The sequence below is a fragment of the Egretta garzetta genome, unplaced genomic scaffold, assembly GCF_000687185.1.
Source record: "Egretta garzetta isolate BGI_Z169 unplaced genomic scaffold, ASM68718v1 scaffold72, whole genome shotgun sequence".
Lineage (NCBI taxonomy): Eukaryota > Metazoa > Chordata > Aves > Pelecaniformes > Ardeidae > Egretta > Egretta garzetta.
The window spans coordinates 2,432,490-2,458,269 of NW_009259032.1; the positions used below are offsets into that span (position 1 = coordinate 2,432,490).

Genomic DNA, 25,780 nt, shown 5'->3' on the forward strand with positions numbered 1-25,780 from the left:
TCCCCGCAGCAGCCGATCCCGTCTCTTTGGGGAATGTGGGGAACACCAAGTGCCTTCCCGCTGCCATTCGCACAGGCTGATAAAGCCGCCTGTTACCTTTAAGCAGCGAATAGCAGGAGCAAGGGGCATGGAATGCTAGCGCAGGAAGGACTGGCTTTGCGGTGTGACTGGGGGGGGCGTCTGCCAAACACAGAAAAACCCAGTCGTGGTCATGTTCTGGATGCTCCTCTTAAGAATCTGCTCCTTAAAACATCCAACGTTGCGACTAATAGCAACAGTACAAGGGCAGGGATTGAATGAACATACTCCAGTCTGAAAAGCCAAAGAAAATCTGTCTTAGCTACTATCTTAAATTTATTCTAAAAGTGCAGATTTTAAATGCCAGTTTCCAGGGACATGGCAGCCTCTGCGCGCCCTGTGTGTGCGACAGTTTGTGAATGGTTTCCATCTATATCCCTAACATTTAAGAGCAGTTCAGATGCCTCTCGCTAGCAATGAGAAAGAGCGTGGAAAAATAAAGCTGGGCTCTAGTATTGCTTAAGAAAAGTAAGGTGGAATTATAGCAAGAAGCCAGTAAGAAAACTGACCTGTACCTGACTGTTGGGATGCCAGGCTGGTGGAGAGAAACACCTATCGCCACAATCAGACTGTGAGACCGCGTTGTCGTGTGCTGGGCAGTCCTGTGAATCCACTTTCACATAAAAATAATATTTAAACTTCAGAAGCAATTATCTTCAGGAGGGAAAGCCAAAGCCCACACACATTCTCCAGGCTGATTAAAGAAATCATTTAAAACCCCACCTTTTTTCTTCTCTGCAGCTTGCTGATCCCCCCTTTTAGACTTTCTAGTTACATCTTTGATAAGATGCAGTTAATTGGTCAGGCAGCCTAAGTATTGCCTTTGATAATGTGCAGAAATCTAGTGGTGAAAATAAATACATTTGTTCTTCCAGTCACCAGGAATTAGTGAAGCAATACTTGTTTATTTATAAAACATATGTGTGCTTTGTTAGTTTCCATCTGTCTGCTCGCTGATTTGCAATTAAATGACCAGAAGAAAAAGATCCGTCCTGTGGCAATTCAGGGGAAATGATTCATCTCTAATGTTTCTGTGCTGTGGATGTCTACGGAGCAGCGTGTGTGAGAGGGAGAGGGAGGGAGTGGGGAAGAGGGGGAGATACGGATAGAAGGGGGTGAGGAATGCTGAAAGGCCTCTCACTTTGGTTCAAACATGTTTTGTTGTCATGAAACCAAAAGTGGACTCCCACTAACTTATTGTAACTCATCTTTCTCTTTGGAAAAAAATGGGGAGCAAAATGGAGCAAGGAAAAAATACCTAATGGAAATGGGGCTGCAAAAAAAGGAGGCTGGTGTGGTCCAAGTGAAAAGGAAACCGCAGAAAAAAAGGAAGGATGGGAAAGTGATAAAAATTATATTTAATTTGAATGTTTGGAGGTTGTTAGTTGTTCTAGCATGCCGCAGATTTTCCTTTTGCTAGACAAATGTCAGGCCTTACTCAGCGGCCCTTTCTTCTATCATTGAACCAGTTACTTCTATTAACTCTCAGGGAGTGATGCAGTGGTGAGTCAGGGCCCGTTACTCTTTGTAAAATGAGACATCCAAAAGGGCAGCAGGATTTTTAAATTAATATGAAGGGGAAAAAAAACAACAACAAAAAAAATTGGTGAACATATGTTCCCTTCATAAATAGTTCAAGAGGTTCACAAAATCCTTTGCTGTGTAAGATATTCCCATCACTGATAAAGATGTACAGTCTACCTCCATATAGCTACAAGGACGGGTAGCATATTGCCTTCTCCCCCTGTCCCCTTCATCTGTTCCTGTTCTTTCGTGTCTTTCTGCAGAAGCCGTAGCTGGAAGGAGGGCCTTCCATGCCCCATGTAGTTCTGGACACAGCCTGCACAGGCATGTCTCAGGTACAGGGAGGTAGCTGTCTCATGTTTCATCTTCATGAAGACTGGCAGGGAGAAGACCGCCAGCCTTCCGCAGTATTTTTAGTTTGATGTTCTGTGGTGTTTTATTGATCAGCAGCAGCGTCTGTCACTGTGTATAACGATAGCTGCTTCAGAGGCAGAAAGGGGGAGATTGAATAAGGCCTTCAGGACTGTCAGCTCGCTGCGGGTGGATCTCTCAGCAGTTGCTGCCCCCTCATCCCTTTGCCGCTGGGAGCCTCTTGGATGTTCTTGTGCGCTGATGGCAGGTGGGGAGGTGGATGGAAAGAAGGTTACTCTGTGCTGAATTGGTGCTTTCTGATGTGGAAGATGACTTCTGCAGAGAGGGGGCAGAGGGGTTGTAAAGGGGGATTTGTGAAGAGGGAGGGAGAGAGAAAGGAAAGTACGTGCGTTGGGTGTTTTCAGTGTTACCTCCTGTGCGTTGGATTCTTTTCCTCCTTCTCCAGATGTCTCACATGGACTTCTTTTCACTACCAGCAGCACCAAAGAGGTGCAGAGGTTCCTTGCATCAATAGCATGCATCCATGTTGGCCCAAAACGTCACCACCTCACAGCTGCTCTGCTCCCAATCCCTCTCCATAGTGAAGACTGCACAGACCAGTCTACACCATCATTAGCAGTCTTAGCAAGAGAGTCAGAGTACGAACAAAGAGGCGCAGACTGGACTTGCATTTATCTTTTGCCCTTAGAGTGGATGTCAAATTGCTCGTCTGAAACGAAAGGCGCTATTTCCTATTTGTTCCAGCCTCCGCCAATGCTCGCTATGTGCATGCAGTTGATTAAACAGTGCGATAAGTCACTATTGAAAAGTGTGACCTTGAAGCCTCCAAAAGTTGCTGTTATTTCTTTTTATGGTTTTGCAGGCAACTCTCCCAAGTGCTAACATAATGCTTTACTGCTAGTATTGCTGGTGCTGATAACAAAGGACCGTTCCCAGACATGCGAATGTGCACATCCCTGTTGCATCACATAGAGGAAAGAGAGCTCTGGATGTAAAGAACAATTTCTTCTAGTCTGAAAACAGCAGTGTATTTAAACCTCAGTCTAGGAATGCTCCTAAGATAACATTTTATTCTAAAAGTATGCTCCTTTTGACATTTTCAGAAAGTGCTTGTAAACGTTTGCCAGCTGAATTTTGGTTGTTTCATTTGTCCTTTTTATCTCTTCTCTACAGATGATGATTTTTTTCATGAACTCCCAGAAACTTTTCCATCTGATCCTCCAGAGCCATTGCCCCACTTCCTCATTGAACCCGAAGAGGCTTACATTGTGAAGAACAAGCCTGTGAATCTGTACTGCAAAGCCAGCCCAGCCACGCAGATCTATTTCAAGTGCAACAGTGAATGGGTTCATCAGAAGGACCACGTGGTGGACGAGAGAGTAGATGAAACCTCTGGTGAGTTTGTGTTATGTTGTGGAGGGGCAAGAATTAAAAAGCATTAATATCATCAAGCCCACTGTTGTAATTGAGCTATTTCATATGGTAGCTACTTTTCTTTACTCTTGATACAGGTGTGAATTCTGCATCTGGCTTTATTGAACATTAGTTGTCATGGCATGGAGGTGGTGTCTGCATCCAGGGCAGTTAGTAAAACATGATTGTGGGGCACCCTGCCCGAGTTTGAAATAAAAATCCCAGGAGAACTGTGTGCAGACAACATGGAATTGCTCTCTCAGCCAGGTCTACTCCCTGTTCACTTCCCCAGTGTCACAAATTCCCAGTGGTTGGACTGTGTCGTAGTCACAGACCAAGTACCGCGTTCTCCCCAAAGTACCAAAGAGCAATCGGGTTGTTCCTAGAATGATGTTTTCTTGGGGGAATTCTAGAAAAAAAGGAGAAATTTAACCAGCCTTCCAGCAAGGAAGAGAAGGCACACCTGGGCACTGTTTAGAGCAGCGTATTGATCCAGAGCAAGCACCTGGCTGTTATTCCATTACACTTTTCTGCCTGCTCCATAGAGCCTGTATGAAGGAGAACCACAGCAGGTTAGCAAGGAAAAGAAAAAAAAAAAAAAAAAAAAAAAAAAAAAGGCCAAAAGCCTCATTCTTCCTCAGTCAATACCAGTAATCTTACTTACATTCATGGAAGAAAAATATGACCCTCATATTACAAAAAAAAAAAAAAAGTTTAAAAACTTGATTAATAAACCAGCGTAAATCAAAGATATGATTGTTCCCGTTTGGGAAGACTGGAAATCAATAGAGTTTGAGTCACATGCAAGGAGAGAAGCGGGACTTACTGCTATTTTGATGGCTCTGAGAAATAACTGGATACCAAGCAAGAAGGTACCTTTCATTTGGGGATTACACCACCACTTGGTCTAATTACTTCGAAAAATAACTCTACCAGATGTCTTGGAAGTCTCTTGTGAACCGGGTTTTATTTGTTTCAGCTCATTTATTTGCACAGAGATCAAAAGCATAAGCTTTTAATGGCACTGTGGTTCTCTTAGCTTAAAAAAGAGAAGGTGGGTGTAGGAAGAAGGGCTGCAGAAAAAAACCTGAACTAAACTTTGGGCCTGTTTATTTGTTTGTAAGAATTGACTTTTCCAACAAGTTGACTGCAGCAGAAAAACTAAAAAAAGATATTCTTGTTACTTAGTACATCTTAATTTTTTTTCATCCATGCGAATCTACTGGAATGAATAAGGACAAGCAGGAGGGCAGCTATCACTGTGTTAATTTTTTAAGCTTTTATTAACATCGGCATTCAGAAACATGAAAAAGTTTCACTACAGGTGAAACTTCATTCTTTTTTCCCAAATTCTCATTGTAGAAGAACTTCATGCTGCCATAAAGCAAATTGCATTCTAGAAATGTAGAAGGCCAGTCTTGAAAAGAGATGCATCTGAATATATTAGAGGACAAATGTTTTGCATAACAAACAGCAGCAATTATATGCAAATGAAACCCATATCTAATTAGAGATTAACATAATGTACTGGAGTTTGGGGGGGGGGGGGAGGAGGGTGTCAAAAGCTGCGCACATCATATTATTAGCACAAGAGCCACAAACCCAGTCACACTAATAGCTTGTTAAGATGAAACTGTCATCGGAACCTAAATTTGTCAGTCAACCTGGTTGTTGCCAAAAGGTTGGTTAATGCAGGTCACGGTTGCAGTGTTCATGCACCTTCCTGTACATAGACTGGGAATCTAGGGCTCATAGCACATAGGTAGTATAGAAATGGGTAAACAAGGTATTTAAGGTAGTGGTAAAATAATACTTTCTTCAAAGCAATGGAAGCTTGGGAAAATATATCCACTGCAGATGGAGCTGGAGAAAAAGTTGCAGGAGACAGCGGCTGTGAGGATTCATTCTGGTGCCCGAAGCAGGAGGTATTGGCTTGGCAGCTTGCACCAGTCAGGCTGGCAAAGCCCTTTGACTCTACCACTTCTGAGGCTATTTTGGTTTCTCTTGCTATTTTTGGCTAGCTAGCGCAGTAGTTGTAACCTAGGGCACAGCAGCAGCGCCTGAGCTGCTCGGGGGGTGGCGTAAGGATGGCAGCCCAAGCCTGCGCTGCTGCTGGCTTCAGGCTTGCAGGTGGAGAGGCTGGAGAAATTGTCCACAAACCAGGTTAGGTCTGGCCTTTACAGGGATGCCCTGGGGCTCAAAGGGATCTCGGTTACACAGTGCTTCTGCTGGGCCAGCTGTGTAATCCCTGCAACTCAAAACTGGGTGCATTCTTCTCTTCTGGTATTTTACCATTAACTGTTCTGCCTAAAATATGAAGAAGAGCACCAGGCTGAGGCGGTCTTCTGCTGCTGTTTTTGAGCTAGGCTTTCTCTTTCAGTTCTTTAGGTAGAAAAGCAAAGGAAAACAAGACAAACAGACAATAAAACGTATGAGAGGAAAAAAAAGTAAAGGTCACCTGTGCTTTCTTTTCTAAAGGATGGGTAATCAGGAAGAAAGAGGACTAAAATACAGGTGTGATGCTAGCGGTATATCATCTTGGGATTGTAAATGATGCATGAAAGAGAGAAATAGGTTTTGATTTGCAAAAGATTATGTGTTCATGGACTTTGAGCCTGTGCCCAGGAATGAAATCTGTGTAGAGATGATTAACTCTTCTTATAAGGCAAATTTGTTTCTGTCATTGATAAAACCAGAGACAACAGCACGGCAACAGCAGTGGCACAAGAGATGGAATGAGAGTACGGCCGAGCTCTCATTGAAAGAGAGCTGCTAGATAGAAATGTTGAATATATTAAGAAGGTTAATTTTTGAGAGAGATAAATAGATATTTATACCTTTTTCCTATGTATATATATTTTCTTCCTTTGTAACAGAGAAGGTACAAAAGAAGAATTATATGCACTTTGCACCGTGGGTTATTTTTAAACAGTAGGTAAAGCATTGCTGTAAAGAACACGCACAGGGACTCTGTGGGAGTTGTTGCCTTCTGGTTGGAGAGAATGAGAACAGTAATAGTGACAGGGTGTTCTAGTACCACTTTATTTAATTAAATTAGCCTGAAGAGAGAGCCTTGCAAAAAAAAAAGCCAATGATTGAATCTGAGAAGCCAGAAGCTTTGCATAGAAGATCATTACATTCAGTTTTTTAATCCTCAGACTCACTGGAATTTTTCTTCTTTATGGAAAAAGCTAAGCTTTTCATAAAGAAGTCAAATGGGTGCTTTGAAAATTTTTAGTGCACATCTTTGACTCTTTCATTTCCTACGTACGTGAAATGCAAGGCAGGGCATGGTCTTTTTTATGTTTTTACTGGAATATTTTCCCACTAATGTGGAAAAGTATATGTAAAGAACAAGAGCACTGGTTTTGAAAAACAAAGATGAAAGTTGTTTTGAGGGAACACATTTGGCTTTATGGCTGACTGTCATAAAAGATAACAGCAATGAAAGTAAAAGGAACCCTGCAGAACCAATGCTTTTGGGGGCAAGAAAATTCCATTGTCACAGGGCAGGAAGCTCAGTAGCATCAATAATTGTTAGAGCAATTTGTGCACATTTTCCAAATGACTGTACCTCTGAAAACAACTATGGCAAAAGGTTTTATTTTGCTTGTGTGCTTTTTATGGAGAAATATTTTCAAACACGCACACCCCAACTCTGCAGTGGTGGGAGAGCTGCAGATGTGTAGAAAATCAGTGTCCTGCACCCCTTTCATTTGTCCAGAGAGATTAAATGCTGCAAAATCAAACCCCACATCCCAGTGACGTACAACAGAGAAAAATCAGGACTACAGGGACCTTGGTTTTGTCTTTTCAATTTCTATATGCATTGTAATAGTTTCTCCATGGCTGTTAAGGTGAAATGATCTATAAAACCCCTCTTGCCCTCTGCAATGCCAGTGACATGTTCTTCTTTTCTCTCCTTCAGGCAAGGAGAAAACAACATTTGAGACTTTTCTAAGTGCTAATTAAATAGACATATTGGGCAATTCAGCCAGCATTACTGTTTGCCTACACTTTCTGTCTTCTTTTCTGGGATGCATGGGGAGAGGAGGGCTCCAGAGTTTGCTGATGACCACCTCCATGTTCCTAGATAGCAGCAAGACGGAATAAGGACTCTTGTGCCTGGCCTGATGCCCCAGCTAATGCAAAATGAACTGGCTTATCAGTGCAATCTCAGAGGAAAGGCATGCTGAGGGAGGCTCTGTTAAGGAGCAGGTGAAGTCACCGATCCTTTTTCCCATGTCCTGCCTTCAGAAGCAGGCTCTCAGAAGACCCAGTATCCCCCAGGAGCATCCCTGGTGCCACCCAGCCCTCAGCAGGGAGGATAGGATGGCCTCAAGGACTTCCCCTTCAGCTGCCCCTTCAACTCTCTGCCTCCCCACAAATCAATGAAAATAGAATCTGGCTCAGAATAAGATTTTTGTCTGGTTAAGAGGGGTTTATCAAACTGCACTGAGGTGGATGAATATGCTCTTCTTTTCAGGCAGAAATCTTAGACTTCTCTGTTTCAGTTTCTTTACATAGCCGTGGCTGTGATTCCCACACTTACCTCCCACCATTACCTTTCCCCATTAATAAAGTATTTTGGGATGGCTTGCAGATTTGATCAAAGGAGACTGAGCTTTTGACGTAGGGTCAGCATTGATCTGGCAAATAGGAGGTTGTTACCTTAAGCAAGGGGTTTGGCAGCCTGTTGAGGGAGTAGGTACCCAGCTAGCGAAGTCTTAAATAGATCACACTCTCAACAGAGAGATCAAAGATTGACGCCTGCCCTTTTGCCTTTAGAACAGCTCTTACAAGATGCTGCAGCCAAGACAGCAGTGGGGAAACCTCCACAGCAACTGCCTCTGCTCTTTTGGCACCATGTATAGAGGCAGAAAAAAATCACTTCCAGCACATGGTGCTCTATCACTTTTTCTTCCTCTCTGTGTGTACATCTCATGAAAGCTGATTTTTTTGGTGGCACCACGTTTCGGAAGGCTGCATTGCCCTAATGGCAAAAGCCCCATCAACTTGTTCGGATGTTGTTTCAGGTGGGACTTTTGATTTTGCTAGCGAAGATCATTGTGTAACCTCTCATTTTGAGCAGTTGTCCTTGTTTGTCTTAGTATTTTTTATAAATAAGAAAAACCGTCGTTATTTTTGATACAGCACTGCCTTGAATACCAGTGTTGAAGAACTTAATTTGGGAGCCCAAATACGATATTCAGGTGTCCCCCACCCCCGTGTAAGCACAGCTCAGGGAGGGGAGCGCAGAGGGGTACCATTTTACTCGTTTTCTGTGACCCATGGATCTTCCTTTCCTTAATGCTCTTTTCCCTCTCTGCACATCTTTCTTCCTTAATCTCTTTTTGCTGCTTCTTGGCCTGCTCTAGCTTCCTAATTCTCTGTATTATTTTTTTCAAGGGTCCAGAAGATAAGGAAAAAAAGCTATTTTTTCTGAACAAATGTGGCCGTTTTCCCTATTAACTTCACTAAGGAGATGACAGGTGATGCTAAATGCTGCAGTTATACTTAGCCTGCAATATTTTGACTCTCTGGGGTGGAATACCTTGGGGTTATGTTAGTAAGTGTAGCCACATATTATAAATAAGGATTGTTTTCATTCCACTGTTGTCACAAGTAATTTTATTTTCCGTTTATCATTGGATCAAATCCATTACAAACATCAAGCACTCCCATTCAAAATAATTATTTCCCAGCAACATATTGCCAATTTTTAGCTCTGCTCCTTCAATACTCTGCCATAATCCAGCTCATTTCAAGGAAATTTAAAAATGTGTCTCTGTATCTCTGCCCAAATGCTTCTATTAATAGTTTTGAGATATGGGTTAGAATTGGTACTACAGTCCATTTTCTTTAGTAATTCAAAGTCTGTGCCCTCTTTGGAAGGATGCTGTAAGTGAAACATGTTTGTATGTATGGTCCGCAAGGCTGCAGCTGGCGCAGAAAGGAGCAGACAACTCTCTCGCCCCAAAGATCTGGAATTCTCTGGGGAAATGCAGGCTGTTTGCTTGCATAAAAGTATATAAACAAACACACGCTTTTTTGCAATTTGACATTAAGGTTGCAGCCATTTTAGATGTCACTTGGGCCATCTTTTCTCTGCCTATCACTGCCTATCGTGACTATCGTGACTTGCCTGCCTATCACAGCCTATCATGGCCTGGCGGGCAGCTCTCCCAGGGAGGAGGAGCCTTGTGCACATCACTGCTGCAAGAGAAGTTCTCTCTTGTAGTTTGCGTCTTCAATATCCGCTGCTGGGAATGGGGTCCCCAGCACGCCCAGATCAAGGGAATACCCGGCAACAAAGCTGCTGCAGACATTTTTTGCAAGCAGGCAAAGTTTCCACTTTTCTCTTGAGTAATTAGTGTACTCTGATAGAAAAAGAGCCAGTTTGGAAACTTCAGAAGCAACATACACGCAGAGGCAGAGAATCACCATTTTCTAGGGTATAAATTCAAAACAGTGTTTGTTTTTGTTGAAGTGAGTGGAGAAAGCACTGAGGTCAGTCCTGACCTAAAGAAGGGAAATAATGTTTTTATAAACAGAGTAAGAACGTTGGGCCAGATATTTGCTTCTGGAGGGAAATCTGATTATAGGCAATACAAAACCACCCCCCAAACCCAGGAAGCTCATCTTTTTGTATAGAAGCCTGCAAATTAGAAAACATGTATTAACATACCATTAATTTCTTCTTTAATCAAACTGTTGTATGTGGGGGTTTTGCCCCTCTAAGTCTTTGCAGAAGGCTGCTTCTGGCTCTTATGTGTAGATGCCTTCTTTACATGTTCACAGCCATCGATGCTTCTGCTAATGCTGTCCTTTCCAGCAGCTCTTTGCCCTGGGGGGTGCGTGCCCCACCACCTTTACAGACAGCAGCCGTGGGCCTCGCGAACCCTCAGCCCTCGTGCTGCTAAGCTGAGCTGGGCTCTTCCTTGCTCTGTCCTTGGGGATATTTGGGGGCGCTAACGGGGGAGCCCAGAGGGAGCTGCTCTTCCTGCAAGGTAATGCTGCTTGCGCCCTTCCTGTGAGCAATGGTGGGTCCATGGGAAGGGTTGTTTGCCTGTTCCAAATTTTCTGTGGACTCACCATGTATCTCCATGTGAATCGCTCAACGTCTCTGTTATTTACCTCCGCAAAGTGCTTTGGGACCAAAAGATAAAAGCTGTAGGATATTTATTCATTTCTTATTGCTGCATTTACTTCCTATCTGCAGCTGTTTGCTCAATTGTCCTGAAGGTTTCCTGTGGGCTTCTAGAAAAACAAATCTGAGACAGGAAATAGTTATTTAAAATAATAATAGGAAGAATATGGGTGCTTAGTGAATTCATCTGAAGTGTTTGAGGATACCCCTCTGAATATTTCCAGCCTACACCTCATCTCCCTCCAAGTTTTTCCTTCATTAAACCCTTTGTTACACACTCATAATCCCATTAATTCCCCAAAAGACATCTTCAGACATCAGTCCACCCACCACAGCTTCAGACTAGCCACAGCTTTGCACAGCAATGCTTCCTTTTTCCATCCGTGTCCCCCGGCTCCTCTGGACCCGAACACCCTTTGTGTGGGATCTGGAGCCCCCGCGGCGAGGGCGGTCTGGTGCGTGAAAGGCCAATAAATGTCAACTCGGTTTGGAAGCGATTCCCCAAGGATAGTCTCCATCCTGTGTCTGCTGGTCTAAATGGAAAACAACTGTTTTCTGGATACAGGAATGGCGGAAAAGAACAGCAGAGCCGAGGTCTTTTGCGCTGTCAAACACAAGCGCTGCAGTCAGTAGCACCCCGGCAGTGCGAGGGTGGGAACACTTGCATCCTATAAATGTAGGGGTTTCAGTTAATTAAATATGAGAACGAGTAGGACTAAGAGGTCTGTAGTGTCTTTGCAAACCCCTCTAAAAATATTGAGGGAAATGGAAGGTGTGAATTATACCGTACTTTTTCTTTGTTGAGAACAAGTTATAGTCCAATGGTGTCACTGGAAATGCAGAATAACCCTGTTTAGAGACATTAGGGTCTTGGTGACTGTGCAAGACATTTCAGTGTTGTTGTCTTGAGTCCCTGGAAGTCTGTGCAAGCTTTTATCTCAGTTACCTGAGTAGTATCTTCTACTTTTTTCTCTATTAGCTCATTAGACAGTGAAATCATTCTCTGAAGGGAGGTAGAAGAATTCCTATTGCTTAAAACTAGACTGGAGAAATCCTTCTTTTTTAAAAAACCACACCACTTATATGGAACAACCATTGCACATAGATCAGATTTAGTGAAGCTTTTTTTACTGTGTGAGTAGGGTACCAAATCATTGCTAGGATGTAAGGGAAAGAGCAGCTCTGATCCACACAGGATGTAATTTCATGCTGCCTTTGTGGGTTCACTGCTTGTATTCCTTTTCTCATTCCCATGCATTCCTGGTTCGTACATAAATGAGCAGCACGATGTGGTAGGTACCAGCAGGAGGACTGCCATTCCCTGGCAAGGTTATGCACAGCTCTTTCTCATCAGGTTTTGATGGAATACCTTTCACGATTCCTCATAACTTCTCATCCCTCTTCATATTTTGATTGTAAGAGCAGAAAGGGAATCTTTTGTCAGACTCTTCCATGTCTCTTCTTCCCCCTGAATACTGATCTTTAGGCCCTTGTGACCTCTTCTATTATTTGCTCCCAGGTTTTGATTTTAGAGAGGATCTCGAATGCTTGATTGCTGCTTTTGGCTTCTCGGTGACTTGTATAAGGGTATTTCTGTAATGAGTGCTGACACTGCACCCGGGTCAGCTGCTGTGCCCTCCCCTGAAGAGGAGTAAGCGTTGCCAGGCCTGAAAAATAACAATGCCTAGAAGTTGATCAGGCTTGCTTTGGGTTTAGATTTAATCCTTTTGTTCTTCAGCTAAGGTGGAAACCAGTACTGGAATTCAGTCAGAGTGGGTACCCAGGAAGAAAAAAAAAGAGACAGCCAGAATTACAAGGGTACTATTGGCGGCATTTGCTTACATAATGAAAAAGGTCTTTTTTCATGTCAAAGTCACACGGATCTGCAGAGCAACTTCCATCCCTGGTGCCTCGCTGTAGCTGATGGGGATCATGAGCTGTGCTGTATCCAGGATCATACACACACCAAATGACTTCTGTGACCACCAGGCTGCCTTTTCACATGCTTTTGTATGATGATTCTTTTATTTGCTACAAAGTAAGTAAAATCTCCTGGCGTTCAGGAGCCGGTGTTTTGACTGCTGCCCTGGCACAGCCCTGAAAACGCGCTGGATGGGGCAGCAGACAGTAAATTCCCAGAGCTTCATCTGTCTGGTGAAAGTCACTTTACTTGACAGCACGCTGGACCAAGATGCTTTGAAAGCAGCTGCTTGCCTTTTTCTTTTTTTTTTTTTTTTCCATTTAAAGTTTTTTTACAAGATACCCAAGTCGGCTGTGAAATGGCATCCCTAGCATGCAGAACAGCAACAGCGAAGAACGGCAGGGCTTTTACACTTCTCCCCCAACCTGCTGTTCCTGCACATCGTGGACTCAAAAATAAGAAAACAACCACTGAGGAAGGCTCCCGAGTGACCCCTTGTGTCACATTGCGCCTGTCCTTGCTCCCACAATAGCTGCATCAGGCGCTGAACTGTGTCATTGCATTAAGTTCACAGAAACAAGGCGTTTCCACGGTGTCTCCGCTCCTCAAAGCCACACCGAACCGGTGTGGTACCTAAGTACATGTGCAGATCTGTATTTCATATGTATACACACATGTATATGTCAGTAAGTCAATAACATAAACAATTTGGTGTATATTTTTATGTGAAGATTTACACACAAACCCATTTATTGTTTGTTTCCCTGCCCACCCCCCCTGCCACTATGCAAAGGGAATGTAAACACGCTGTTCAAAATTCAGATGCTCTCGGTTGGCTTCCCAGATGTTTGAAGTTCAATAGATTATTTTTTTTTTTTTCATAATTTCCTCAGCTTCTTCCAGTGAAGTGCTAAACAGCCATTATTCCTTTTTGCCTGCACATTGAGGCTCTAAACTGCCTCAAAAGTGCTTCAATTTTGCATGAGCACTAAGCTGGGAAGCATTACCCACTGCTGAAGGCCCAGATCATTAGAAAGAGCATGTAAATCCTCTGAACCAGAATTAAAAAGTGCACAGATTTTCTTTGTGTAGTCTCAACTGCAGCTTTAAGTAAAACATGAACCATTGGCATGTTTTTTTTCCTGGTCCTTGAAAAAAAAACAAAAACCCCAGCATCTTTTCTCAGCTGCACGTGCCTCAACCAAAAGAAGGGAAGATTGGGCTTTGACCCAAAAGCTAGAGCTGCTAAGAGCTCATACTCATGCTTCCCTGTGTGGATGACCTCTCTTATTCTTGCTCCCTGTAAGTAGCAGCAGCCTGGCAGAGAATTGTTTGGGTACCGGCGCTCGGGGTTGCTTAGTGTTGGGATGGCTTGGGTCAAGATGCTTCGACTCACATTTATTTCTGCTGCTAGACCTCAGCCTATGTGAGTTCGGAAATGATGATGCCCGTCGTTGAATGTAAATATGTGCTTGTAGTGAGGTTTTCTTTGGAGTTCTGCTACACCAGAGCATGATTATTACTTTTGTACCAGGAAAAAGGAAAAAAGAAGGCGGCAACAATAGGCACACGTTGTTACATGTGGAAGAGAACAACACATTTTGGAGAAATTTGTGCATATTAACAAAAAATGCCGTCAACCAGAAAATAGCCTCTGTTGAAAAAAGGGGGAGGTGTTTTTCCTTTGTCTCTGAACTGTTTATAGGCTGAGAACAAGCAATCCAATGCTGTTCTAAGGTATTAAACCACAATAGTTCAAGGCTGTTGTAAAGCAATCAGCTGCCGAGGTTGGCCGGGGGAGGAGATAGCAGAGGGGCTATTTTACCTTCCCCAAGGGGTCAAACCCACAGGGCCGTACTGCCCACCTCCATCACACTGGCAGGGGCCAGGGCACACAGTTTGTTTTCCACCAGCATTCAAGAGCTCGGTTTTGAAATCTTCCCTGCGTCTTACACAACTCGGTCCTTCAGATGTTAATGGGAAAAGAACAAAAAGGCCTTGTTTTCACAAAAAGAAAATAAAACCCAAACAGAATGTGTGTTCTTTAATTCCAGTTCAAAGTAAACTCCCTCTGAAGACAGCCCTTTGTAATTTTGTATAAGTCAGTTAAAAAATAGTAGGGGAGCTGGGATTTTAGCGTAAGTCACTGCCATTAGCCGGTAATTAGGTACCATAGCTAACTGATGCAAACCAGTGCAAACTTGACATCGGTTTTAAGGCCAGATTGACTTTATTGGGCTGTTGCCTTCATCTGTATTAATTTGAGTTAAGAATGTACCTGTTTCCTAAAGAGAAAGTTACAAAGAAAGCAAAAATAGCTGGAAGCCTTTAATATTTAAGCTAATGTTTGTGGAAGATTGTTTGTGATCTTCATGCAGTCATTTCCTATCACCAGCCAGCCACAGTTTAGGGAAAAGCAGTATTGAGGCAAAACCAGCTGCATGCAATCACAGCGTGAAGGATTACTGGGTGTTAAAGCTGTTTGCTGTCTTAAACTATCTCTAGATATCTACCTGTCTATCTATCTTTTGTTAAGATTACAGATACTCTATATAGAAAATAAGCTATAGGCAAAGTGTGCCGTTATGCAATCATCTCTGTCCCATTAGGATGCACAGAGCACATTTTTCTCCACAACAACTTTAATATTTGAAGCTGTTCTTCTTGTGCATAGCCTGTTTATTCATTTTTTTAAACACCAAATTCCATAACTTAAGTACTCTGATATATCTGAGTGGAATAACTCTCTTACCGCAAGGGATCTATCTCTGGAAGAAGGTAAATAAATTTCAATTCTGACATAGGACTAATTTTATTTTCACCTTTGTAAAAAGCTTATTTCACCAATTAAAGTGATCAGCCTTCTGCTACAGAGACGGGTTGTTTGTAACACCTGTAATGAGCGATTAAATAAATCGGACAGTTCCTTTGGACTATCGGTAAGTAAAAAGACCATCATCCTTGGCTTTGGTCACTTAATTTTGCCATCAGAGAACCATCTAGTGACAAAGGACTGCATAATGAGAAAGCAATCTCTTTTACCTTTTATTAAGTCTGTTTACAGTCATACCGCTTTGGTGTATGGTCTTGGCCACTTTCACGAAGCAAAAAATACGATGCTGTTTTAAGGATTTTTGGATGAAGTTTTGTATGAAATGTAAGACAGATGGGAACTATGAGAACTGAAAATGCTTTCATCCTTTTTGCCAAATACTCTGGAGATAATCCGTCCCCTCCTGAAATTATTGCAAAACTCCCGTTTTCTTTTTTGGTATCAGGATTTTCCTTCCACCCTCACCTTGCATTAGAAGTGTGTATACTTTTGTTGTTCAGGTCTGTCCTGACTGAGCAACACTCATAAAGTATTCCTTCACTCTCCTCTCCTCCTCCTAATAAATAGAAAAAGGAACTGTGAGTCAGAAAGCATGGGCTGTTTCAGACTGGCACTGATTTGTTTTAAGACCGAGCAAGCCACCGCATTTTTCCTTATGTCTGGGCTGAGGATCTGAGTGGGGACGCACTGTGGTTTTCCAAGTTACGTGCTGTATAATTTGATTCCATAGCAGCATGTGTTGCATGGATGTGCAGAGGAATCCCCCTACCCGAGAGCTGGTTTGCTGCTGACTCCCCAAAGCCTCTTTTATGTCATCAAGAAACACTGTCCCTACCCTCTGCCGCCCCTCTACACAGCAGTCAGGGAAATTTGGGGCTGCATGCAGTCGGGGGAATCTGTGCCTGTTCTAGGCGGGGAGGGAGCCGACAGCACTGAACGTCAGGTTTGGGAGGGTGCACTGAGTACTGATTTCAAGAAACTGAACTTGTAAAGGGTTGCAAGTTACCTGCATGAAAATGGGCTGTATTTCCATACTTATTTACAGTGGCTGTGATAACACCCGCAATCTATATGCATGTATTACAGTAATGTCTTTTTCCAGACCAGTAGGTCATAAAGTTCTGTCTCCTTGAGAAATGTGTTCTGTGGCGTATGTGATTACTAATTAATGAAATACCTTTTGGGCAAATGAAAGCACAAAAGCACAGAAATTGTTTGAACTTCTACTTACAGAGAAAATAAACAAATTATCCATGCAGTTTCTTAGAGTTTGTAAGTGCAGTTCAGTCTTGCAACTAAATAGCTCCTCTTTAGTGCTGTGCCAGAGGGTCAAACACATGCCAATCCAATACTTCCACAAAAATTGCTCGATCAAAGTCCTGAGGAATATTTTCACACATGTGGGGTATTAATATCAAATGCTGAACATTTATGGCAGCCAAAATACTTCAAAATAATGTCTTGGCAGAATGATGCCCAGTGAGGTGTAGATACTAACTCTGTGACCTGGACTGACTCCAGGCTGGATTATTATGTTTGATTAATTGATAATAATCCTCTGATTTCAGACATTTACCATGATCGTTTCTTGTCTTGAGCAGTCATATTTGGTTGCAGAAACTTGTAAGACGTTTTGGTTTCCCTCTAGAAAGAAATGAGTCTGACTGGCAAACCTGCTCCTATTAAAATCGTTGGGAAATTTGCCAGTTACTTCAGCGGGTGCAATATGGAACCCGTGAGTTATTATTGCAGTTACTAATAATCTACCATAATATCATGCAATTACATCACATTTGCATGCATTAAAAAAGATAACATTTCTGCCTCTGAAGACCAGATAATCTACCTCACAGTTTGTATAGCCAGCTAAGTGAAGCGCTCAGGGACTGTGTGAATGAAGTGTGTCTTTGCTTGATTGTGTTTCTAGGATACAGTTTATAATAAAAGACCATGTCTATAAGGCACAATTCCCTCTTCACGCTTCCTTTTGCTCCGGGAGGGGTAGTAATTTTAGTTTGATATATACCGTCAGGCAGCACCTCTCCCCTGTGCTCACCTGGCTGCACACATTGACAGTAGGCAGACAGAGCAAGGCTCCCGCTGCCTCCCTCCACCCATTAATCCCTCCTTAACGTGCACATACAGAAATAAATAAAGTTCTGGTTCTTTCCTACTCCTTTTCAGGGCCCAAGTTGTATTAGTCCCAGAGATACTTTTATATTATTGAAATGAATAATTGTATATGCTGTGCCACAAAATATGTAAAATTGTCGCTCATGAAGAACCTGTTGCATTCGTGGGTCTGGGGCATCATCGCAGGATGACTGTGCCAAACGCCCCGAGCCCCAAGCCTTGTTGTAAGCCATCCTCCATCCTCAGCTGGACAGGAAACTGTTAGGGGTAAGAGGATATCTCAGACCAGTTTATTTAGTCTCATAACGGCTACAGGGTTTTGGACCTCTCTTTAGGGAAATTCCACCAATGTAATGTCTTTTTCTTGTGCCAGGTTTAGGTAAGTGTATTCAGTCCGACTGATCTGTGTGTATAAATAGCCCTAGCCTTGAGCAACCACCGTGACATTTTTTATAACCCAGCAGATCCAGATCTATATACTCAGGACCCAGAGAGGACAGCAAATATTTTTGGGTTTGTTTTTTCCTGCTTTTTTTTTTTTTTTCAACTTCCTTGTACTCAAGTTGTAAAACTTCTTACATTGCTTCTCTCTTGGGGATGCTGCAGTTACTCACCAAGATCAGAAAAGAAACGCTTGTGCAGAAAGAGCCCAGCAACCTGGGGATTCATCTTTAAGGATCTGTGGGGTTTTTTTCAGTGAACAACCTTAAGATAGAATTACCGTTTATTTTGGAGAATTGCTTTAAATTACTTCGATTTTCTGCATTTTCATTTTAAAGCTCCTCTCTTTGCAATCATCTTCTTGCCAGAAATAGGGCCATGATAATTAGACCCAGTAGCTTCACATATCTGTCTTCCTACCCAAGATCCAGACGAGCTGCAAGAGGCTGCAGAAACAGTTCTCACTTTGTTGAATGCAAATCAAGTTTGGGCAGTGCAAGCAAATGCTTTTCCCTGTCATATTCCAGCTATTCATCACAGGGAGAGTATGAGTTAGAAATACTGTATGGGTTTATGGGGTTATATGCATTGGAAGGGACCTGTCAAGCATTCTGGCTGCCCACATTTCTGTTATCTCCCTTCAGCTGTGTTTGTTATTGCATTGCTTTAAAATAGGAAGATCCTGACTTCTTGTAGATTGTGCCACCATCTATGTGATTATATTCATCCTGGAAATGTGCGGCTTACACAGCTTAGTTAAGTGTTGTAAGAAAACATTTATCCTGCATGTCTTCATCTGCTGTATAGCTTAGCCATGTGAGGAACTAGACTGAAAAAATCAATACATTTTTAATAAAGAAGGTAAGGTAGAGGAGATACTTTCTGTGAGAGGGTGACATTTTGTTACTTAGCACTGTGGCAAGGTAGAATTAGCCAATACCAGGTAGGTTATACGCTGCATAAATTGCTGCAAATATATTTAGGCAAAACATAGGGACTCATTTTATAAAGTGAGTTCTAATTTTGCACTCAGAGGTTGTGCACTCACCTGTAATCAAGCAATTGGATCAACAGTTGCCTGAACTACAGGGACAGCGTGTCACATTGTCTGGAAATTCTGAAACATGGGTTGTTCATATTTTTCCTTTTTTTTTTTTTTTTTTTTTAATGACTCCAGCTACTGTTCTTTGATGTAGAAGCAGAAGCAGCTTCAACAGGGATAAGATGAGGATCTCTGTTTCAAGTCATCACACCAGGGTTGTCCTGCCCTTGGTGCCCACGTGAGGTGGATAAGCGATACGCTCCTGAATGGAAGCAGGCAGACGGTACCCGCGCCTCTGCGCAATCTGCATGTCAGCTGGTAACAAGGCAGTTGCTATCTGAGGTGTCTCAGCAAACTGCATTTTTTGTAATCTAGCCTAGAAAGGGATTTTCTGTTAGGGGTTACGTTGAAGCGTGTTAGCAGAAGGAATAGGATCGCGAATTGGTACAACAAGGGGAACGCATCCCTTTGCGCTTGCCCCAGAGTCTGAGGCTGGGTGCCTCTCAGATGGTTTCTTTCTCCTAAATCGATGTGGCTGTTTGTGCAATGAGGTGCCAATGGGCAATGCTGGGAAGGAGTGGTTGAATCAGCTTCGAGTTCTGGCCATGGATCCTTACATCGCAGGTGATCTCATGGCATCACCAACTGGTTTGATGCATATTTGAACTCTTAGGAAACAATAGTTTACCTTGGAGGCAAAGACGCAATGATAGTTTTTGGTTGTAAGCAGAAACAGGCAGCATCTATTTGGTATGTAAAGCAAGTGTGCATCTCTTTGGTCATGGCCCAACTGTTGGTATTACTCAAAGATCAAAGGCCAAATTACTTTGAAAACCCTGAAACCTATCCATGCTTCACGGCTGTCCCAAAAGACATTACCTGGAGTAGCTTGTTATTTTGAATTAGAAAGCATTTTGGGAAGTCAGAGATAAAAAGTTCTGCTGGTGCGTTCAGTGGGAGCTATTTATCGTATGGTTTTGTATCTTCAACAGACTATCAGAAAACAGCATTTGTGTCCTGAATGTTAAGACTATTTCATAATCATTATTAACCAGTACTGTCATTATGAGCCTGCTTGCTTTAGCCCTCGGGTAACAAAGTTCACTGCTCCATCAAGCTCTGTCATAATCAGCCTTATTATAAAAACATAATATTGTAACCTTCAAAGGCTCCCTGGGCTAGTGATGTAAAAACTGGGAATGAACTGAAGTAATCTTTAGGCCAGCAGCAGTTGCACTGGGAAAATATAACCATTTTTATGCATGTAATGTACATGCTCCCTCCCCACCCTCTTCATGCTCTTCTCAACAGGACAAAAGCTATCCCTCAGACCCATTTTGGAGCCAAATTAGCTCATCAAAGCAGAACAAGTCTATAACACAGTGTTCACTGCATGTCAAATGCCCATCCACCGCTTTGATTTCCATTCTTTGGAGTGCAGTTGCCATATTTTGAGTATTTCATTTCAAGGAGGAAAGCTATTAAGCGTTTCCCCCAAAGTAGCTGATTATTCAATGGCTAAAGATGTCAAGGATAATGAAATAAAAAGGGAGCTAGGCCGTGATAGTCTCTAGCAGAAAAATGCATCTCATTAGAAGGCATTCCCACCAGAGAAGTCTATGGTATTACATGCATGAATTCCTTTCTGCTGTTAAGTTGTTAACCAAGTTTTGGATGCAAACAGCATGCAGCCTCAATGACAGTGCACAAGTGTGTACAAACAGTAATTAATCGTTGGCTCCCTGAATGGAGCCGCTGTGAGGCTGGAGGCAAATCAAAGGGCTGGCCCGGTTTCCAGCGCTTGAGGAACGCGCCGTGCTGTACAACTGGGAACATTCACGGTATGAATATCACCTTGTAAGCCGTGTGGCAGGAGGCTGAGGGGAGCTGGCCTCCACGGGCTCAAGCCTGTGCTCAGCAGAAGGACCTGCCCTTTGGTGTTCGGTGATGGGGACAAACTGTGCGTGCTGTGATCCAAGGGTCTTTCAGTTGAGTTTCCTGGCAATTCTGGAAGGAAAATCAGTCCCACTACACAAAGTGTTTGTATGTGAATTTATATATTCAAGGCTGTTTGTAAGAGCGCATTTTTCAAATGGCGATGGTGTTTTCTACAGGCAGACCCACATTAGAAGTTTATTGCTACTTTGGCATCGGCAACAAAGACCAAATATTCTGACAAGAGGTGTAAGCCCTCTCTCCCACCCCCGCCCAGTACCATGGCTGGAATTAAGAGCGTTTCGTCCAGGCAGTGCATTTTGAGGCAGAGAATGGGGTTGTGTCGGTATGCAACACAGTGGTTGTTGTTAGAGGTTCAGCACATTACCAATGATCCTTGCAGTGGTGTGTGAGACACCGCAATATTTCCTTGCACTTAGAAGAAGCAAAACAGCTTCCCAAGAGAGAGCACTGTGTGGGAAATGTGGGCGAGTATCGGTCTGCTTGGAAGGATAGTGAGGGGCACTGTCATCGTCGGTGTGACTGTGGGTTTGGGGAGGTTGCGCTGAGATGCAATATGGAGGGCAGGGCCCTCAGGCACCGAAGTGTATTGCACCATGTTATAAAATCACCTAAAAAATATCGCAGTATCTGCAGTATATATGTGACAGTAATAGTCCCCAAACTGGCAGCTTGCAATAACCGTACTGCAGCACATCTGCCCATCATTACAGAGTATCGGGACATTTTCTGCAATGGTAAAATCCATTTTCCTGGGCAGTTCAGTGTCAGAGTGAACAAGTCCTCTCCCTGTGCTGTATCTGTCTTGCAAAAGGAGATGAAATACAGGAGGGCTAAGGGAGTCATATAAATTGAATGACTCTCTGGTTTTATGATACTCGCATGAAAATAAAACTGGGCTGGATCATCACTTGATGTAAATCGCCCTAGGGACATGGTACAATTTGGATCAGCTGAGGTGCTCTTATTTGTCTAACATACATGTGCTATGTGATAAAATTCAAAATCGCAGTAATTAGTTTTTCATTCACCCACTTCTCTTCTTATGCAGATAAAGTGTTGCTTTTTTTGCTTCACATCCTCATGACAGTCCACGTTGCTGAGTAGATCTTGGTAGCGAGCTGTAAGGTCTCACAACAACTTTTGCAAGCAGACTTCTGCTCCTATGCTTCTTTCTTTCTATCTGTAAGCTTAACATTGACTGGCGTTACTTGCACCCTGACAGGTCTGATTGTCCGGGAGGTGAGCATTGAGATTTCCCGCCAGCAAGTCGAGGAGCTCTTCGGGCCCGAAGATTACTGGTGCCAGTGTGTTGCCTGGAGCTCTGCAGGCACCACCAAGAGCCGGAAAGCCTACGTCCGCATCGCATGTGAGTGTCTTTACTCTGTGTGTTGAGTCAATGGTGTTTGGGTGAGGAAAAGTGGAGTTTCTGCCATTTGGGAGAGAGATTTTGTTTCCAACCAGTTAGGCCTTGCATTTTGTGCAGTTATTGATGCACACAAAAATTAAGGCCTTCAGAAGCATTCGTAAGAATTTCAGTTTATCCTGTTCTTAATAGTGAAATCTTTGTCTTCTCCTTTGGTGGGGGGGAAAGCATCAAAACCAGTATTTCTCGAGTACAGCAGTTATGTATGTCTCAAGAAAAGTGTCTGAAGCTAATGAGTAGGGATATTACCGAAGCAAGCTGTGCAATGAGGTCACGCTGTTCCTTTCACAGAAGCACAGAATGGTTGAGGCTGGAAGGGACCTCTGGAGGTCATCTGGTCCAACCCCCCTGCTCAAGCAGGACCACCTAGAGCTGGTTGCCCAGGACTGATTCCAGATGACTTTTGAGTATCTCCAAGGAGGGAGACCCCACCAGCAACCTGTGCCAGTGCTCAGTCACCCTCACAGTGAAAAAGTGTTCCCTGATGTTCAGACGGACCCTGCTGTGTTTCTGTGTGTGCCCGTTGCCTCTGGTTCCGTCACTGGACACCAGTGAAAAGAGCCTGGCTCTGTCCTCGTTACACCCTCCCCTTCAGGTATTTGTACACATGGATGAGATCCCCTGAGCCTTCTCTTCTCTGTGCTGAGCAGTCCCCGCTCTCCCAGACTTTCCTTATATGAGAGATGGTAGTCATGGCCCTTTGCTGAACTCTCTCCAGTATGTCCATGTCTCTCTTGTACTGAGGAGCCCATAACTGGACCCAGTACTCCAGGTGTGGCCTCACCAGTGCTGAATAGAGGGCAAGGATCACCTCCATCAGCCTGCTGGCAATAATTTGTCCAATGCAGCCCAGGATACCATTCACTGCCTTTGCAGCAAGGGCCCATTGCTGACTCATGGTTAACTTGGTGTCCACCAGGACCCCCAGGTCCTTTTTTGCAAAGCTGAAAATAAATATCTCTGCAATCATATAATAAAGCCGCTGTTCCTTAGCAAAGGCAAAAGTGTGTGTTTAGGGTATCATGTAATCAGATTGGTAATACGAGATTGAAAGTGATCATCTCAACCCTAAAATTTCATCCTTGGTATTCATGGCTACTAACCTCAGTATTTATTTTGAACCCTTCCCAGCTTAGACCCCAAGAACACAGGGCTGCCAGTTCCCTGAAAACAGATCCTCATTTGACTGTACAAATATTTAATGTTCATTAATTTTCAAAGAGGTGCTTTTCTTTGTAATAGAGTAGTCACACTGGGGGCTCCCATTTCATTTTCACATGATGAAATCCTCTTTTGTATAATGGGAACAAAATACATCATCCAGAATTATATCTCTTCCGCTGTTTTCACCTCAGCAAAAACACATTTTATGAGAAAAGGTCATTAGAAGCTGGGTTTGCAGCGTACTTCTATTTCCTGCACTGTGCCTAACAATTTATAATGGGAGAAAAGAATTCTTCCAGCCAGATAAAGCTTTTCACAGGCACGTTAGAGGAAGGACACTATGTCATTTAAAACTCTCCATTTAGAGCTTGATTCTCTTTTTGTTCTTGAGAAAGTATTACGGGGTTAAATCCTTAAAGAGGAGTTACCTTCTGTGTAAATACCCAGATACAGATCTAGGTGGTGCAATTTAAATACCCATTTTTGAATGCTTTTAGTCCAAGTAACTGGCTGCAAGTTGAGGACCTGTACTTTTGAGTACTCAGAGAAGAATTTCACCAGCGTTAAGTGGTATTAAAATTATGGTACAGACAGTCTTCCTGCAAAATTAGAAATGTATTACATGTGTGCATAGTGCTTTCCCATGGCGGGAAACTTTTCAAGACTTTGAGGGTTTTCTTTTTCCGTACGGAAACAAAAGAGAGCGATTTCAATATTTATTTTTTTTTCTTCTAAACAGTCAGCACTTCAGAGAGGCTTTAGCAATATTTGAACAGGTTTTTTAGATTATGACTCCTAAGTTAACTCATTAAGTAGATTTTCATGTCCCGCCAGTTAGCCCTTGACACAGATGACCATTAAATTAACGCAGTTTAGAAGTCTGAGTGTATTTCACTTGATGGTTAAGTAGCTTTTATATACTGCCATACCTATGCACTTAATTTCTATATAACACATAATCATTGTACATGTATGCAAGTTATTTTATATGAATTGACATTTCTTCTGAAATTTCTGTTGAAGGCACTCATAATATAAGGCTTGCTTCTTTTTTTTACCATAGTTTGGAAAGGTACAATCAATTCAGTGATTTTTCTAGAGTCTTCGTGTTTTGTTTTTTTTTTAAAAACAGTCTAATTAAATAAATTCCAGGGGGTTTTATGTGCCTGTAACTCAAACGTGGCTTTGTATTTTAGTGAAGTTTTTTTAACCTCTTCATCCTGAATTTGGGGTTCTTGACCAGCTGTGATGCAGGCAAACCACTTAGAGTCCTTGGGATTAAGAGTTGAAGTGTTAGGCCTTCAACCTGCAGATTTTCAAACAGCAGCAAAAGCACATTCTCTGCAAAATTGTGCATTTCCAGTTTCACAGATTTCTATACATTACTCAGGTATCTCAGGACTATTTTTTTAGGAGCTCAGGCATATGATGTGGGGTATATGCCTTATTTTATAATGCCATTTGATCTACAAGTTCCCTGTTTCAAACTGTGGGCTCAGATGTACCAATACTTGTCTATATTCAAAGCCTTGACTTCAGAGGACTGCATCTGCACTGGCAATATCATAGCTGTTTTCTATCTAAACTTTAAACACAGCTGGTAAGTCTTCTGTTGGCTACACAGTGTGCCACACGTCTGGGATGCAAGGTAGGGTCCATGCAGTATTTATTAATCTAGAAAATCAAGGATGTCCAAAATTTAAGAGGGGCAGAAGAGCCCATCTCTCCAGCTCTGCAGCTATAGTTGCATGTTTGTCACCAATGCAGTCTTCACTTTTAATTGGTACAAAAAGTGAGCACTGACACCTTTGGGAAAGGTGAGGGGTAAATGGAGCATGTAAAGTGCTATGCTTAAGCTATATTATTATTTATTTTAATACCTGAACCTGATGATTTCATCTTGACAGGTACGACTGTAACATAACTAGCCATACCTAGCACATTAAGAAAAGCTTCTCTCCTTCTCCCTCTCCCTTTTCCTGTCCTCCTCCTCCTTCTCTTTTTCCTTCTCCTCTTCTTCTTCTCTTTCTCTCTTTGCTCCTTTATGCCCACCGGTCTTATTCTGGAATTATTGTATCCTCTCAAGGGCTGGAGCTGCACTCTATTAAAACAAACAAAAAAAATAGCGTTCAACATCTCTGTTCACTGAGCGTGTAATAGAATTAACTGAAAAGTAATTTGAAAGTGTGAAAAATGTGCATCCTGGAAAAGCCGCTTGTATTTGTTTAATGCAGGGTCAGGCATGTGTCAGAAAGTACATAACAACCGAGTCAATGGAAGATCTCTGTGAAATCAATTGCAGCATCGCTCCGGCCAAGAGCTTCAGT

The 25,780-nt window shown here is 42.7% G+C and overlaps 1 protein-coding gene across 1 annotated transcript in view; it reads left to right on the top strand.

Moving 5' to 3' along the window:
- UNC5C (unc-5 netrin receptor C) overlaps positions 1–25,780 on the top strand; it is a 166,868-nt gene that overhangs the window by 68,386 nt on the left and 72,702 nt on the right. Inside the window, exons 2-3 of the mRNA XM_009634765.2 lie at positions 3,148–3,369; positions 22,089–22,232. Of these exons, the coding sequence (XP_009633060.1) occupies positions 3,148–3,369; positions 22,089–22,232 (366 nt within the window). The remainder of the gene's footprint in view (positions 1–3,147; positions 3,370–22,088; positions 22,233–25,780) is intronic.